General features: G+C 33.2%; 1 protein-coding gene across 1 annotated transcript; it reads left to right on the top strand.

Annotated features, from left to right (window-relative positions):
- The first annotated feature begins 49 nt into the window (after positions 1-49).
- LOC128229694 (uncharacterized) lies at positions 50-16,411 on the top strand. The gene is made up of 8 exons (XM_052941486.1): positions 50-265; positions 2,249-2,479; positions 3,041-3,132; positions 3,562-3,632; positions 5,362-5,476; positions 7,150-7,208; positions 10,336-10,463; positions 11,789-16,411. Exons 1-8 carry the CDS (start codon positions 98-100, stop codon positions 12,065-12,067), a joined length of 1,143 nt encoding a protein of 380 aa, XP_052797446.1. The 5' UTR covers positions 50-97; the 3' UTR covers positions 12,068-16,411.
- Positions 16,412-16,834: the final 423 nt, after the last annotated feature.

Genomic DNA, 16,834 nt, shown 5'->3' with positions numbered 1-16,834 from the left:
ATTGCAATTTTTACAACGAAAGATTGTAAAATGCGAAAGTCAACCCGGAAGTAACCGTGCCGGTGAAAATGTAAACAATTACCCACCACCAAAGAAAATGTGTTTTTGTCCCTTTTCATGTTATTTAGAATTTCTGCCATATGTTTTACTTGTAACTATACCCTTTTTTGGTTCATTCAGTGGAACTGAGCTCATATTACGACTGTCAATCATTATTTTGGCGTTTATCACAGCTGGAGAATTCATCCCAAATGTGAAGTATGTGGTAAGTATTAATGTGATTTGATTTTTAACCTTTTAAAACTTAATGGTTACAATTCAGTGTGTCTTTAAATGATCTAAATTATAATATATGACAATTTTGACCTGTATGAACAAGAAAAAGAACGGACATTGGTTTCTAAACTGTCTTCAGTCAAACTTAAAAGCTATTATATATTTACTGTTGTTCATGGTATCCGACTATAAATAAATATTTAATTATGAATTCTTAACCATGTATATCACTTACCAGTATCCAGTTTGAGGTAAGCTGTTAAAGATTGTGTCTTAAATGAGAAAACAACACAATAACCAATTTTTAAGCAAATACAAACATACAGGGTGTGTAGTCCAAATAATTGTACGTTGATGGATTTTTTTTACGATTTTTGATATGGCAAATCCTTCATGTACAAATTGTTTTGTACGAAAAGTGGGTAGTTATTCCGATCGTGATTCCGGGTTAAAGCATATTGCGTCTATAAAGTATCATAAAAACAAGAAATATTACCAGATATAATGTTATTTTATATTAGTTCCGTACACAAAAAATAAATATCCAACGAATAATTATGAGTTTGGCCGAGTTGTTACGTATTTACGAGGTCTATCTCGAGCTTGTCGGAGGTGGCCGAGCTATTACGATTGGGTCGATTTGTTCTGCTTGGCATAATTGTTGTCTGTGTCAGTCAACTTTCGTTTTATTGGAAAGGTAAATAATGTGTTTTAATGCATTAAATGCTTGTTTTGTGCAAAATAACTTAATGCAATTTCAATATTTTCCAAACACCCCCGGTTTTTGCACAAACCCATTTAGACGTTAGGGATTGGAAAAATCCCGTATAACACGTCTATTACGACTAACAGGGTGTGCAGAACGGATTAAGTTTTTGTTAAGTTTTGCATCAATAAAAATAAACTAACACAAATACTCCTGTCCATAAACTTTAAGTTCATAAAATATGCTGGGAGAGTAATCATTACTTTTGAGTAGGATGCCACATTCACTGCCTAAGTCTGTTTGTTTTCCTATGCTGACATAAAAATGTAGTTTGCCAATTTTGTCTAGGTGAGCTTGCGTAAATATTGTAATGCCTTCCCCCCCCTCCCCCTCTTTGAACATATATTGCTATGCACTTGTCTGTCAATCGGTCGCTGACACCAGACCTTTGCCAGATTGATAACAAGATAATGCTTGCGCCTAAGGTTCTCAAACTTGGTAGCGAGGTTATTGATGACCAGCAGATAATCCATATTGATATTAAGGTCAGTTTGTCAAAGCTCAAGGTCTTGGTAACCTTCAAATTAAAAACTTGTCTGTGTGTTATAACTAAAGTCTGCTTGGACTTAGGGTCATCAAAACTTGGTAGGTAAGTTGGTCATGACTAGCAGACTCAATTGATTCTGAGGTCAGCAGGTCAATGTCATAGTGATCTTGAACACAAAAGCATTGTCCTATAAATCTAAGGTGAACACTTGGATCTATGGCAGACTTTCGAAAGGCTGTTGGTCTGACAGACATGACAGGCAAATTTGATTGCTGAACAGAAATCAGTCCGACAGTCTGGCTGATTTTTTCAGTAACTGGGTTTTAGCATTAATACCTTAGAAAAACATAAAATGTGTTTTTATTGGTCACTTTGGGCACAGTGTGCTTGTAACAGACTGCCAGTCTTTTATGCAGCAAGCATGGCATTGTAACAATTTTACTAAGATGCCAAGCCTGACAAAAAAGAAAATTATTAGTGACTGGACAATTCATGAAGAAGAAAAAATATGCTGACTGAGATCAATAAAACAATGTTTTTACTATGTTTTGGACCTGACAGGTTTACTAATTACAAAAAGGAGGTGATTTTTGTTCATTCAAGTTACTTGAGTTTCTAAAAATGGAATTAATCTAATCGGTATTAAGCAAAAACAAAGAGCTGTACATTGAGTGAGGTTTTTTATTATTTCATTGGCTCGCTATTGCGTGTATTTTCAGTTAGACATAATACCAAACTGCAAAGCATGCCTCCTAACAGCTCTGGTAATCTGCGTACCCCTGAGCGTGATCCCCTACCCTGCAGTGTGGCTGTACGGTTGGTTACTATGGTTAATGGAGCCGGTTCTACTGTGCATCGAGACCGTGCTGGCCCTGAACTTGGTGATGCAGTTCAGTCGGAACTGTGCAGAAAAGATTGAAGAAGATGAAGATGAGGCATGGAAATGGAAGGTAAAAGATGCTGGAAGATAGAATTCGTAATTCTTACATTTTTAACTTCTCTGTTATTTTTTTGTTGTTTTTTAAAGAAAAGTTGATGAACTGTGTCTCTGTCAGTGTAAACTTAGTGCACACTTTAACCAATGAGTCAATTATTAAAATCTGTTCAAAATATTCACTTGACAGTAAGTTTGTATGTTATTAGTGACAATATGCATGTATTTTTATCAGGGCTTATGACTTTGACTTTAACAATTGTTGAGTTTTGCCCGTTAATTGAAAACTTCTTGTAGTACACTTGGTGATTTTTTATAAGCATGCATGTAACTCATTTTTCTTAAGATACTAAGTCCCCAAAGTATCAACCTATATGCTTTAAGCCATGTTTTAAAAAGGACAGAAGAAACAGACGAAATATTTGGCTGTCTTAAGAATTTCATTCTATAAAGGCAGAATTCAGCTGGTGCTGGCCTCCATGAAGGCAGAAGAGTGCTACCAAAAAAAGGACAGGGTGCAGGGCCCTTCCATATTTTTGAACTAAAACCTTAACTTAATTTTGTAACAATTTTACAGTTACTCCTGACTTTGTTCTCTGCCGGGTGCTACGCGCTGTTGGCTGTCATGGTGTTTATCATCTTCACAGAAGGATCGGACATTCAGTTCTGGTAAATAAAGCTTAAATATGAAAGCAAGCACTTGCACAGAATATGCATTTCCTTTGTTAAGAAACAGCTTTAATTTTTTAAGCCAATTTTAAGTATTTTACTTAAATCAAAAGTTTTGAAAGTATGGTTCAAATGATTATGAATTGTGACAAAATATCTTAATAAAATTTTATTCCAACCATCATATATAAGTATGTTTGTGAGTGTAAAAAGTGTGAGAGGGGTCTAGTGGTGTTAATGTTCACAAAGAGGTTGTGGGTTTCATCTCCAAGAACTTCCTCATGGCCTCTAAAAAAGAAAATCAGAACTGGTTTCTACCCATGATACAGCCTGATTCTAAAAGCTATAAGCTTTTGTCACAATCAAACTAAAAGATATTAGTATAAACTTAATAAATCTAAATTTAATGTTCAAAATATTATCTTGCAGGCTGGTAATGCTGGTTCTTAGCTTCAGTGTGCTACTGGCGGCACACAACATGATGTGGATGTCACATCAAGGTAGTTTATACGGCAACCTTTTAAGCTTGATGGGCCCCAGTTTCTCGAATATTTTCAAGTATTTACTCACCTAAAAACACTAATTTTGTAAAACTTTGGCTATATTTAAAAAACCCACAAGAGTTGAGGTATTGTCAACTCAAGAAAAAGTTGTTCTTCTTTGTATTAGTATTATTAAGCTCATATTGACACTGATGACCAATCTTATTTGTCGTCATGTATGTATGACCTGAGTGTAATAGACAGATTGATGAGTAACAATTCACATGATTATTACCAACCAAGATAATATATTGGTTGCTTTTACAATGAAATCATGCCACTGACCAATGGCACACTGGTTGGCTACCATGCATATGGATACATGAAAACAAAAAAACATTCAATGTGTCTATAAAGATGTTTGTATGTTTAACTTAAAGCTTGTGCTGCTATTGGACATACAATTACCTATTGACTATAATTTTCCAATTCCCTCAGGTATTATTTACGCATTGTATTGAGCATGTATTTAACATATTTCTGGAAAGTTGTGCAAAGACATAATTTTTTTACCATAACTAAAATTTATGTTGGTATTCACATAAAACTAAGTCTACTTAGCGTTTACCAATTATGCTGGTGTGGCAAGTCCAATTAATACTAAAATGATTGTTGAGTTATGTCTCTTGGCCAACAATAAAAAACAACAAATTTCGATATCTGTTCACACCTCTTGTTAACAATTCAAGGTGGTTTGTATGTCAAAAATGGGAGGTTTCATCACAAGCTATAAGTGACCTTCATTCAACGTTACACTTCTTAACAACAAACAAGCTTATGTAACATTTATGCTCGGACACTCTTTTTATAGCTTTTAAACCTAATACATGTATAATTTTTTAGCTCATTTGTTTTTTTGGAAAAAAAGAGTTCAGGTACTATTTAGCATTTTAAAATCTTTGACCTTGGGGGAATGGCCCTAACTCAAAACTGTCAAACATATTCATAAGAAACACCATGACGCTCTTGTTAAAGTTTGCTTTACATTTGTTTATGATAAGACTCATGTTTTTGTATGTGGGTTTATCAATGTCTGCCTGCGCCCATTGGCTGCATTATGGCTTGACCCAGCTGTGATGCCATCATGACTTAAATTGTGTTTAAATGCCATAAGTGACATGAAATAGAAGTGACTGCTATCTGCTGTCCAATCCAGACATTAAAAGACTTGAAGAAACAGAGCGAGATACACAAAATCCGGGTGCGATGCCCTAGCTGTTTGCGGAAAGACCTCTTGGTTCTTAAATGTGGTCAGTGTAAAGCACCGATACACAGGGTACAAATTTTCTGGGTTGAACCAGTACTGAGTACACCATGTTCCCAGTACTACTCTTTAAATGCCGAGCAAGGGAGCTACTGGTACCATATTTAAACATCTTTCGGTTTAAGCTGGGGTTTAAACACCCAACCTTCCAAACCCGAAGCAAACTCTCTACCACTGAGTTATCGGGGCGGTCAATAATACTCATTAACCTATCCAGTACTAGCAACTGAACATTGGTCACCCTCTGATCCAGAGTCTTAAATGCTGAACACTAGACTTTGCTCTTCAACTGATCATTGACACACAACGCAACATAGGAAAATTAATTTAATTTGATGTTTTAAGCCATTGAATGAATACTTTATAGTGATAATTTATGAGAATTAATTTGTAAGCATTTGTTTGATTTTCTTCTCTATGTAGGAATCATTAGTGATGTGGCGTTTGTGACGTTGAGTTCCATGTTGATAGTTTACGTGATGAGGGAAGAAATCGCCCTGGCAAATCATCCCCTTCAAAAGCCGAATTCGTGGTACAGGTAAAACCCTTGGAAGTTTCACTTATTTATATTCTTTTTGCCTAAATTGTTTAAAGCTGCTTCATAGCAATTTTTGTCTTCAATGATATAAAATATGTGTCATTAGCCATGGTCGTATTATATAGATTACGATGGTCGTATGTTACAGCTTGTGAACAAAGTTTGTCACCCAGCCCGACATTGAAACATAAAAGTGAATACTTGGCACAACTAAAAAAAGCCTTATGTGTATTGGGTTAAAAATAGTAATTAATTCTGACAATGAAAATATGCATGCGTACAAGGAGTCACATGATGGGTTCATATGGTAAAAGATATGAGCCTTGATGAAGATAAAATTGCAAATTTGGCTTCAATATTGAGTCTTGAGTTTTGAGGCTTGAGTTTTAAGCCTTGAGTATTGAGCCATAAGTTTTGAGCCTTAAGTTTTGAGCCTTGATGAATTCTATGAAATTAGAATTGCAATCATCACAGTTTTTTTGTTTTTTTACATTGTATAATACTATATATACATAAATTAACATAAATATACATACATATACAGACATAAACATACAAATAAAAACAAACATATACAAAAATGAACATTCATATACATGCATTTACATAATATGTACATACAAACATATACATACATATATACACAAACATATACATACATATACAAACATATGAAACATATACACACATTTACAAACATATACACACATTTACAAACATATACATACATATATACACAAACATATACATACATTTACAAACATATACACACATTTACAAACATATACATACATATATACACAAACATATACATACAATTACAAACATATACATACATTTACAAACATATGAAACATGTACATACAAAACTTACGGGTACATAGCATCTACCTACCTATCTGTCCAGGGTAGTGGCACTTGGAAAACATTTCATTCCCCAAAGTACGAGCTCTGTGTGTAACATACATAAACATACATATACAAACACATACATACATATACATACATTTACAAACACATACATACATTTACAAACACATACAAACATATACATACATTTACAAACACATACATACATATACATACATTTACATACATTTACAAACATATACATAAATATACAACATACATATACATACATATACAAACATACACATATATACATGCATGTTCATACGTGTATATATATATACATCTACATGTGTGTAAACATATAAATACATATACATTCATATACATACATGTAATAGAATATCAAGTATGTAACATAATCAACCATGACAGGATTAGAAGAGAATTCGTCCCATTTATATGTCACATGGTAAAACATCACTGAATATAAGAGTGTTATATTTTTTACATTTGATATTTAAAGTTAAGTAGTGAAAAAACATGTTAACATGTATGTATACTTAAAAGTAAGTCTGATTTTATGACTAGTTGCCTATAATTCTACCATATTGTTGTTCACAGTTAACAATATAATATACAATTAGGACTCCTTATCTAAATCTGGCGCCACTTTGCTTTGGTACAATCTCATGTTGGTACGACCTCACCAGTAGCCCATGAGAGAAAACTACAGCTATGCAAATGTTCATAAAACAAGTATAATTGATGACATGTTGTAGTTTTTCTTACATGATAAGTATTATAATGTTTTCGTTTTTCAGGTATCATGCCAAAGGGTCGTTGTGGACAGAAACATACAAAGTTATACATATGTCATTAGGTAAGGAAAACTGTTGGTTATAACATACATTTCATAGTGTATTTCAATCAGTAATTTCGATGGTTCAGTAGTCTTTTGATATTTAAGAAAAATCAAGCCGTCTTGAAGGATTATTTCTCTGTAAAATGTACACATGTCTCTACGGGACTGAAACTAGTTAAACCAATGTTAATACTTGAGCTGTATTATAGATTTATATTAAGTTTCCCAAAAATGTGTTCTAAAACTGTAAAGAAGCTGTTAGGGTATTCTAAATATGAGAATATATGAGGTAACCTAGTGGTAGTAATTTATGGTGTCATCATAGAGTGTTTAGCTGAGCGCAAAAATGGGACAGTATTGTGACAGGAATCTATTTTTATCTCTTGCTAAACACTGTAACTGAGCGCAGGGTGATTATAAGTATCTTCCATGGCTGAGAGTGTAAGATAGGTTCATCCTGACCGAGTGTAGGGTGTTTTGCAGAAACAAGGTTTACCAAGATACCGCATAACACCCTGCGCGAGGGTCGGGATGAACCTATCTTACACGAGCGGCTATGGTAGATGCTTTTTCACCCACCTCAGTTAAACAAAATAAAGTAAAAATGTATTTTTTTGCTGGAACTCTTTTGTGCGTAGTGAAAATAAATGCGTTTGGATATGTGATAATTCGTGGTTGTCATGGATATGCGTGCAGTGATTCCGATTATGTTAATAGTCAAATCGGTCTTTAAATAGTTCTGAGGAGAGTGCAGCATTATTTCTTGAATGGTGTGTGTGAAAAAAAATTATGGTGCCATTTGAATAAATAATTAATAAGCATTCTAAATATTGCCACAAGACAAGGTTTCCATAATGCTACAGACAACGGTCTTCAACAAGGGAGGTAATTGTGTTATGACAATAAAATAAGGAGTTCCATACGGGTACTTGTTTTATCTTTGCCCTTGGGCAAGATAAGAATTTCTAGCATGGTTAAATTTTTGGATCTACTTATCTGAGGTGGGAGAAATAGGAATCTTCGCTTAGGGATATAATTATTCCTGATTCAAATACTTTTCTTCAAGAAAATTATTTCCAAAATCAGAGTGTACAATGTTAGCAAATACATATTGCTTTAAGACAAAACAAATTCAAAGTCTTGTTGATGCATATGTACCCAAAACTGACAACTTTGATAATCTTTTAATAATATTATTGAAACTAATGCAGGCCCCTTTAAGCTGTTTTATTGCAAATACTTGTTGGTCCGACTTTGCTTAAATAACTTGATGTACACATTCCAGCTCTTTCCAAATTTCAAACTTAATAACCCATGTAATAGTGAATAGCATAATAAAAATTAAACTTGCAATCCATACATTTTACAGATCTCATGTTTACGCTGTTTCTGTCAGATTTTATTTTGGCATAACTATTTATTAATATTATCATGTGCACACAGTTAGCATTCAGGTAAATAGGTTCAGGAAGATATTTATAGCATTATTATCAGAAAAAACACATTTTCTAATCAGTCCTGCCTTTCTCTCAATGCACCACAATTCCACTTATGATTTCTTGAGACATTAACCAGGAACATTCTAAAGTTTGAGCATAAGCAGAGTTCTTGGTCTTACATTGTGCACTCTGGTTTATGTAAGTTGCTACAGCATTATCTAAGACTTGGATGATTTATGGAGAAGATGCTGCCTGTGTTTTAAGGTTTTCCAACCCTAAATAAACCTATTATTGTGGAAGCCCATTAGCTGTTGATTTTTATGTTTTTATTGTGCTTCCCATTGAACTCATGTAACACATATTTATATATTTTGAAAATATATGACTTACTGATAATTGGTACAGATCACTGATTATTTATGGTTTACTGATTATTGATTTGGTTGACGGATAAGGATGGATTTACTGATTTAGTTTTAAGGATTAAGGCTGGGATTTCCTGATTTAGATTAAGGATAGGGTTTACTTTTTTTAGGATATGGTCTACTGATAGAAGATTAACAGATTTAGTGTAGCTCTAACTGATTAAGTGTATGATTCAATGATTAAGTATTTACTGATAAGGGTTATGTGAAGCAAATTACTTTCAAAAATATATTTCATTATAGATGAATCTGAATAATTCAGTTCTATACTGATTTTCAACTGAAAATGAAAACAGCCTTCTATTCTGTTAAGAAAGCCACAAAGGCTGTGTAGTAAACCTATTTTGGTCAAACATTACATATTTTACTCATAGAATGTTTTGATATGAATATGTACAAATGTCACCTTAACACTGGGGTTGAATACCTTAAGATACAAGAACTGCCGGCCTATGCATGTTAGATGCTTTTAAATCAAAATCTACCTTTAAACAGCATGCAAAGAGATAACTTGTCTGTTTACACATAGAAAAATAAGTACCTTTTTAGATTTTCTATCCCCCTTATACCAAATGATGTTTTGATGAGCTAATTTAGGTGGAAGGGGGAGGGCAAACATCCCTGAGTGCATCTATTTTAGTTGGCATTTAGGATTCTTTTGCTTTCAACTGTTGAATTTATCCTAAAGATTTGTTCCTATATAGAATATTGATTCTGATAAATTAAGAGTTTAAAAGAGTTTCTGTTTTTACCAACATTAAACCCTTTTAGATTTTGTCTTGACAAAATAAAAGTTAATAGATATTTTAAATCTCCTTATATTTTATCTTTAAAAATGTACAGGAAAAGACATTCACAATTTTTTGCTATTCAATGTTCACAGGGATATAACAAGAACAAAATATCAGTGCAGGCCTGTCCAGTTGAGCTGACATCGTTGGTATTTTTTGTATCCCTGTAGGAGAATTATTTAGACTTAAAAACAACACGATTTCTGAAAAATTGTGCTGCCCTGAGACTTCAGTGCACATTCTCTGAGGTTGCAATTGCAGTGGCGGCTGTGGTGTTGTGTAAAAACTTTAACGTGGCATTAACTCAAAAACCATTTCTGATATTTAAATGAAATTAGTTGCCAGAGACAATACATGTGAGCATAGCAAGCCCATAAATCTCACTTTAATAACTGTCGTATTATGCCCCTAGTTTGACTGAAATAAGCAACAGGCAAGCAATGGTATTCACTCTGTAGTGCCTTTGTATGAATTCTGTTTTACATTACAGACAGTGCCAAGCTAGCTATGCTGTTTCTCCGTCGGTTTATCAGCCCTCAGGTGATGGCCCTGCTGTGCATACGTCTGTACAGCGTCGTCTTTCTCATGCATAGAACAATAAGAAACTGCGGTCTTGAGGTATGCGAAAACAAACTTGTGAAGCGTGATAATTTCGGCTCACCTGCTTTTCAATGAAAATGATGAAGTATTATTAAAGCCTGCATGCAAAACTTAAAACTTGCCCATTTTCAAACACTGTTTAAAGGTGAACTCTTACTTCCTTATAAGACTACCACAATTAATACAAATGTTTTAATATACCGAAAAAGATGAATAAATGTCGAAAACAATGGTTCTTATGAAGGATACCGAGTTTAATTGAAAGAAATGTGCAGAAAACATGGTATTTCTACCGTATGAGGGGATAGTACATCACAGTAAATATTTTAGCACTTACCAATCATTTAATATTTTTGCGTTTTCTGCTTTTAAATACATGGTTACAATCTTGTTATCAGTAATTAATATTTTCATAAAATTAATGCATTATTTAGTAAGTAGTTAAAGGTTTATCACTCAAAATTAATGTTTATTATACATGTGTATTTATTGATTTTGAATACAAGTGTCACTTTAAGATTTAAAACTGTGAAAGTTATTACAAGATACAGTACACACTTGTGTAACAAGACCTACAGCTATCACTTAAAGTGACACTCTTATTCAAAGTCAATACATACACATGTATAACCATCATACATTTTGAGTGATTATCCTTTAAATACTAAGTAATACATTCATGGGAAATATTAATTACTGATAACAAGATTATAACAATATTTTCAATAGCTGAAAACACAAAAATATTAAATTATTGGTGGGTGCTTAAAGATTTACTGTGATGTACTATAGTCTCATAAGGTAGAAATACCGTGTTTTCAGCACATTTATTTCAAACTAAACTCAATATCCTTCATAAGAACCATTGTTTTCAACATTTATTCATCCTTTTTGGTATATCAAAACAATTGTATTAATTGTGGTAAATCTTAGTTTGGAGTAAGAGTGCATCTTTAAATCATTGTTCAGTGATATCCCTTGATCTATTTGAGAAAACAACAAAAACAAAATAGCATTGTTATCTGCTTGTCTGGCTCTTCTCCAATGTTGGTTCTTTGATTGATTTAATATACAGCTGTCTGTAAGCAGTATTTATTCTTAGAAATAAACATGTTATCAGGGAACAATAAATTTTCATCATACTCCAAATGGTATGTAATTCATTTAGGCTACTTGCAATAATTGTGTCATGTCTGAAATAAAAAGAATGTTCAGAATTAATATGTATTTGTTTAACAATAAAAACACCAGTCTGTGCCATAAAAGCTTTAAAATTGTCCCTAGTGCCTTCATTTTTTAGTTGAAAATATTTGAAATTCTTTAGAGATTACATGTACTTTCAGAATGATGACCTAGAACTGTCAGACGTAGACGAGGATTCATCACCATGGCGATCACCATTCCTAGTGAAAGTTGCAGTAGTAATACTAGTCACACAATACACTACCCAACTGTACGATCACAGCTGTAGTCATACCACACCTGCCTGGCCCTGGTCATTGCTGCCAAATGACATTATAGTAGGGCGGGTGTTTCAGGTGTTGCTAGGCAACTGCTTCTATATTTGGACATTATATCGAGCAGACGACTGGCAGCTGAGTGACTGGTTTTCAAACGATTGAAAGAAATTAGTACAAAATCATTTTAAGACCATCAGATCTACCATATTTGTTTGTGAGATGTTACATATTTATTTTTATACAGAGTTTAACTCGCAATAGTTTGTGTTAAATGTGTAATAATTAATTTTGCTCTTAGGGCTTTTTTATTTAGACATATAACCCACGGGGGGAAGGCACTTCTTAATTATGCCATCCCCCTACCGTAGCAAATTTACCCTTTTTGGGGTCCAATTTAGTAAAAATGACACCCACCTATGTATTATAAAAATAATTGCCTTACCCCACAGGTAATATGTTTGACGAGAATAGCTCTTAGGCAGAACCCTTGATTTGGAAAGGAAATCACTTCTGTAGTCAGAATTAAATATTAACAGTCCCGCTGATTTCTTTCATATTCGGAAGAACACAACATCATCGGAATACCTCTGACACATCAATACCGACGCTTGTGTTTGGTTAAATGATAATTAAGTATGTAAAATGAATGTGACATCAGTGATGCTTCTGCACTTTGAACAGCCAATATTTATGACAACCTCATATCATTGAAGCGTTATTTTCCCACTTTTTTTTTTTGGATTATCTCATAGAAAATTTGCAAATAATAAGTGATAATATTAACATTGAATATTTTACAATAGCAATTCATCTGTGTATGAAAACATGCCCCATTCTTGTGGGATAATCACTTAAATATTTTGCAAATAATGATTGAAAATATTTGCATTGCATATTTTAAATTAGTGTTGCGTCTGTGTATGAAAACATTTCCCCATTTTTATTGGATGATCACTTAATTTTTTTTGCTAACATTAATTGAAAATATTTTCATTGCATATTTTAGAATAGGGTTTCATCTGCGTATGAAAACGTTTTATTATATAGGGCCAAGATAAAAGTGAAGGCCTAATTGAACTTAAATAACCTTGCACTGACCAAAATACAAGGATTAACCTAAATCAGCCCTTAAATAATTGAACTGTAATCATTTGAATGCAATGTGTTGCTTATGTCAACAACTAATTTTTGTAACAACTTGTGCTAAAAATCCTGTAATGCTACGCATATTTTGAGTTGTTTTTGTATTTGTTGATTGGAGGAGTAATCTTTTCAATACCTCATGTGTTCATTATCTAAGGCAAATTATATATGTGGATTGTTTATGGCATAATATCTGGTCCCTGTTTCTCAAAATTTCTTAAGCAAAATAAGCTTAATTAGTTTATTTAATTTCGCCAAATTACTTACTTCAATTTGATTTTTTTAACAGCAGATTATTAAGATTTTTTTACATATTTGTCTCATTCTTATTCTTCAGAGGTTTGATAATGATATATCTGTGGTACACATAGCATCATCACTCTAGTGTATGAGAATGGTACCATAGCATCTTCACCCTGGTGTATGAGAATGGTACCATAGCATCTTCACCCTGGTGTATGAGAATGGTACCATAGCATCTTCACACTGTATGAGAATGGTACCATAGCATCTTCACCCTGGTGTATGAGAATGGTACCATAGCATCTTCACCCTGGTGTATGAGAATGGTACCATAGCATCTTCACCCTGGTGTATGAGAATGGTACTATAGCATCTTCACCCTGGTGTATGAGAATGGTACCATAGCATCTTCACCCTGGTGTATGAGAATGATTTTTCTTTAAATGTCAACAAATTACTGAACAACGAAACAAAATCACATGCTATACCAAATGTTAAATGGTGAGTTTTCCATAGCTTTATCCTGTTACATGTAACTTAAGATGTTTCGTGAAATCAGGGCCTAACAAAGTTTAGTTATGCTTAGTTGTTAAACTGTTGAAATCATCATCTTTCTTCTGTTTCTTTGCAATTTTTTAACAGTATAATATCTGACGTCACCAGTGAAAATGATTCATGTGGGGGAAACAACTATGTTTCCATTTGTGGCAAAGCAATTTGTCGAAAAACAGGAAATTACAGCCAATTTGAAAACAATCTTAAATGTTATTTTTAAGTAATTGAATGCATTGTGATCACTTGTTATTTTAATCCAATTGCTCAGATACATTTCAGACTTTCTTGAACACAGTTAGGACTTCACCACCATATTGTCATAGCTAAGGTGTCATTGGCAGCAGAGATCTGCAAAGATTTGAAAAATGGGAATAACATTCAAGATATTCCCATGAAATTTAGTATATACATTATCAATGATATTACGCATGTGTGAAGTAAATGTTATTACTCTGGCTGTATAATTTTAAGCTTGTCACTCAATGAAAAAAGTCAAATTATTGTTAAAGCTGTGGTGTTGTGGTCTTCGTTGGTGGGCAAAATCTTTTAACTTTGCCCATTACTTAAATAACCTTCCAAGATATTAAAATGCAACTTGGTACAAAGGATGAGACTGACAATTCACACATGTACAGCAAGGCCCATAATTCTGGATTTAATAATTATCGAGATCTGCCTCTTTTTAACTGAAAATCAACAGACGAACGTTAAACATGTGCACTTTCTTCAAGTCGCTTTTTTGTTAGCTATGCTTCTTGGTTGACTGATTAAAAACTGCTGATCTTTCACTTGCTGTGCTGTTATGTCTGTTTGTGTTTTTTATGACTTCTATGTTGTTGTTTTTTGTATTTGCATATCGATGGCACCAAATGAAAAACCAGTAAATGCCAAAATGGTACTTTTCAGCAGAGACCAAAAACTGATAAGTGAAAATTCCGAACCTGTCTTATTGTTTTTAACAATGTTAAGGGTAAGTGAACAAAATTGATGTAATAATCAATTTTATGTGGAATTGAAACTGTCTTGCACTAAGCCTGCAAATACCAGAATTTTATTCATCCAATGCAATTGCCACTCTTTATCATATGGTGATTTTTTTGCCTTTTGATTGGCTCTTGGAAAGAGTGTTTTCTCAACAGAAGCGCGAAATTAAGAATATTCAAGAAAGTTAATTAAAATAAATTGCGCCAAAATCTATTTACTGGTTTTTCATTTTCATTCGGTGCCATCGATATTTTGTATGCATTTGTGTAATGATAATAATTTTGAAATGAATAAAACTCAAGAATGAAAAATACCTGAACTTAATTGCAATTGCTTTTGTCAGATCACTTTTGAAGAAAATACATTGTTTGTTAAATAGAGAGTTTATAAAATATTGTTGTATTTCAGAAACAAAGAAATGAAGTCATAACCAAGTCAAAACACATGTGCATTATATTTGAGTTGTTATATAATGTGACACAACTTCATCAGGGGGACGGGATGGGTTGACGGGGGTTGAATAGTATTCCATGAAATCTAACAAACACTATGTTCCAGAAAAAAATACTTTAAAAGTAGATGTGTACATAACAGCATTCTTAAAGGCAATAAAATCAATAAAGTAACCTTTATTGGAACATAAAATTTGTGGTTCAAGGGTGGAGCACTTTTATTTACACTTTCTGAGTTTTATTGTAAAACAAATGTAATTAAACGGACCATGAAGGTCTTTGAAAATTTGCGCTATCTTGAAAGAACTGTTTTAAAAGTGGAACATTAGTTTTGATTACATAATTTATCTTCTCCCAAACAGATCCCATTTCTTTTGAAAATCTCATCTATTGCAACTCATCTATTGCAACATAAAAACTACGAAGATTTCCCGGAACAATTTATGAACCTGCCGAATAAGACGGTCCCATATCTAGTTAATTATCAATTCACACGCTTAATTGAATTAGGAATCCAGGATATACACAGGGAAAACTTGACGGATTGACGAATGACAAACAAGATTTGGGATTTCTTTCGCTTTCCCAAGGGAAATCTCAAAATAATAGAATCTATTAATTCTGCAGCCTCAAATTTAAATTGATATGGCTTAGTTTTAAAGATTTTCACGCAACTCAATCAGTCGGAGGGTTTGAAAGTTTTGGAAATCGTGCCTTGGAAGCATGAAATCAATAGTATAATTTTCTCTATTCTCCATTCAGGAATTGAAACAGTTCCATTTGCATGTTTCGTGTATTAAGAGCCGATTACAGTGATCAACTTGTTGTTTTATAAGGTAGAAATACTGTGTTTTCTGCACCTTTCTATATGAACCCCTCTTCCATATTTATTCATGCTTTTCGGTAAATTAAAACAATGGTATTTATTGAGGTACATCTCCTATGGGAGTAAGCGTGCATCTTTAGTTTGACTGAGACAAAAATTTGCTCAAGGCACTTTTGTTTACTTCAGGAGCCAAAATCAATCCACCACATTATGGGATGTCTTCTACTAAATGTTTTTATGCAGTTTGATGCCTTGGCATGTTTTATATATGTTGTGTTAATGAAATAAATAAGGAATCTCTTATATCTAAAGTTAAGATATACTTTCCCTCAAATATTTGAATATTCAAATACTCGTTTGATTCCCTAGATTGTAAATTGATTTATTAAACCTATGTTTTGGTACATGTCATGATAAAACATGTCAGGGTGCTACATGCAATGAACTATTGAGATTTATCTCTCTATTTGTTACAGTTTCTACATCTTAAACAGTGGACGTATTTGCTTAGAGGTTCCAATAGTGAATGAATGTATTGTCTTTCTGATCAAAAGTCATACATTCTTATGTTTTCTCTATATCGAAGGGTTTAAAGATAAACAGCTTTATTTGGCATAGTCTGGGAGAGTCAGTTTTATATCCAGAGATTAGTGGCAGATAAAAGCACTTTTTCTTCTATTTGCATGAGTTTGGATCATATCAAATATATGGCTGTACTGTGTTTTC

This window comes from Mya arenaria, chromosome 4 (genome assembly GCF_026914265.1).
Source record: "Mya arenaria isolate MELC-2E11 chromosome 4, ASM2691426v1".
Taxonomy (NCBI): domain Eukaryota; kingdom Metazoa; phylum Mollusca; class Bivalvia; order Myida; family Myidae; genus Mya; species Mya arenaria.
Note: the sequence above shows the minus strand (reverse complement) of the source record. Positions and strands in the feature narration are given on the sequence as shown.

What these genes read in the sequence shown, in the direction of transcription:
- LOC128229694 (XM_052941486.1), top strand. Translation starts at nt 98, where the DNA reads ATGTGTTTTTGTCCCTTTTCATGTTATTTAGAATTTCTGCCATATGTT. An exon ending in TCCCAAATGTGAAGTATGTG is followed by an intron (nt 266 to 2,248) that starts GTAAGTATTAAT and finishes GTGTATTTTCAG; the next exon opens with TTAGACATAATACCAAACTG. An exon ending in AGTTATACATATGTCATTAG is followed by an intron (nt 7,209 to 10,335) that starts GTAAGGAAAACT and finishes TTTACATTACAG; the next exon opens with ACAGTGCCAAGCTAGCTATG.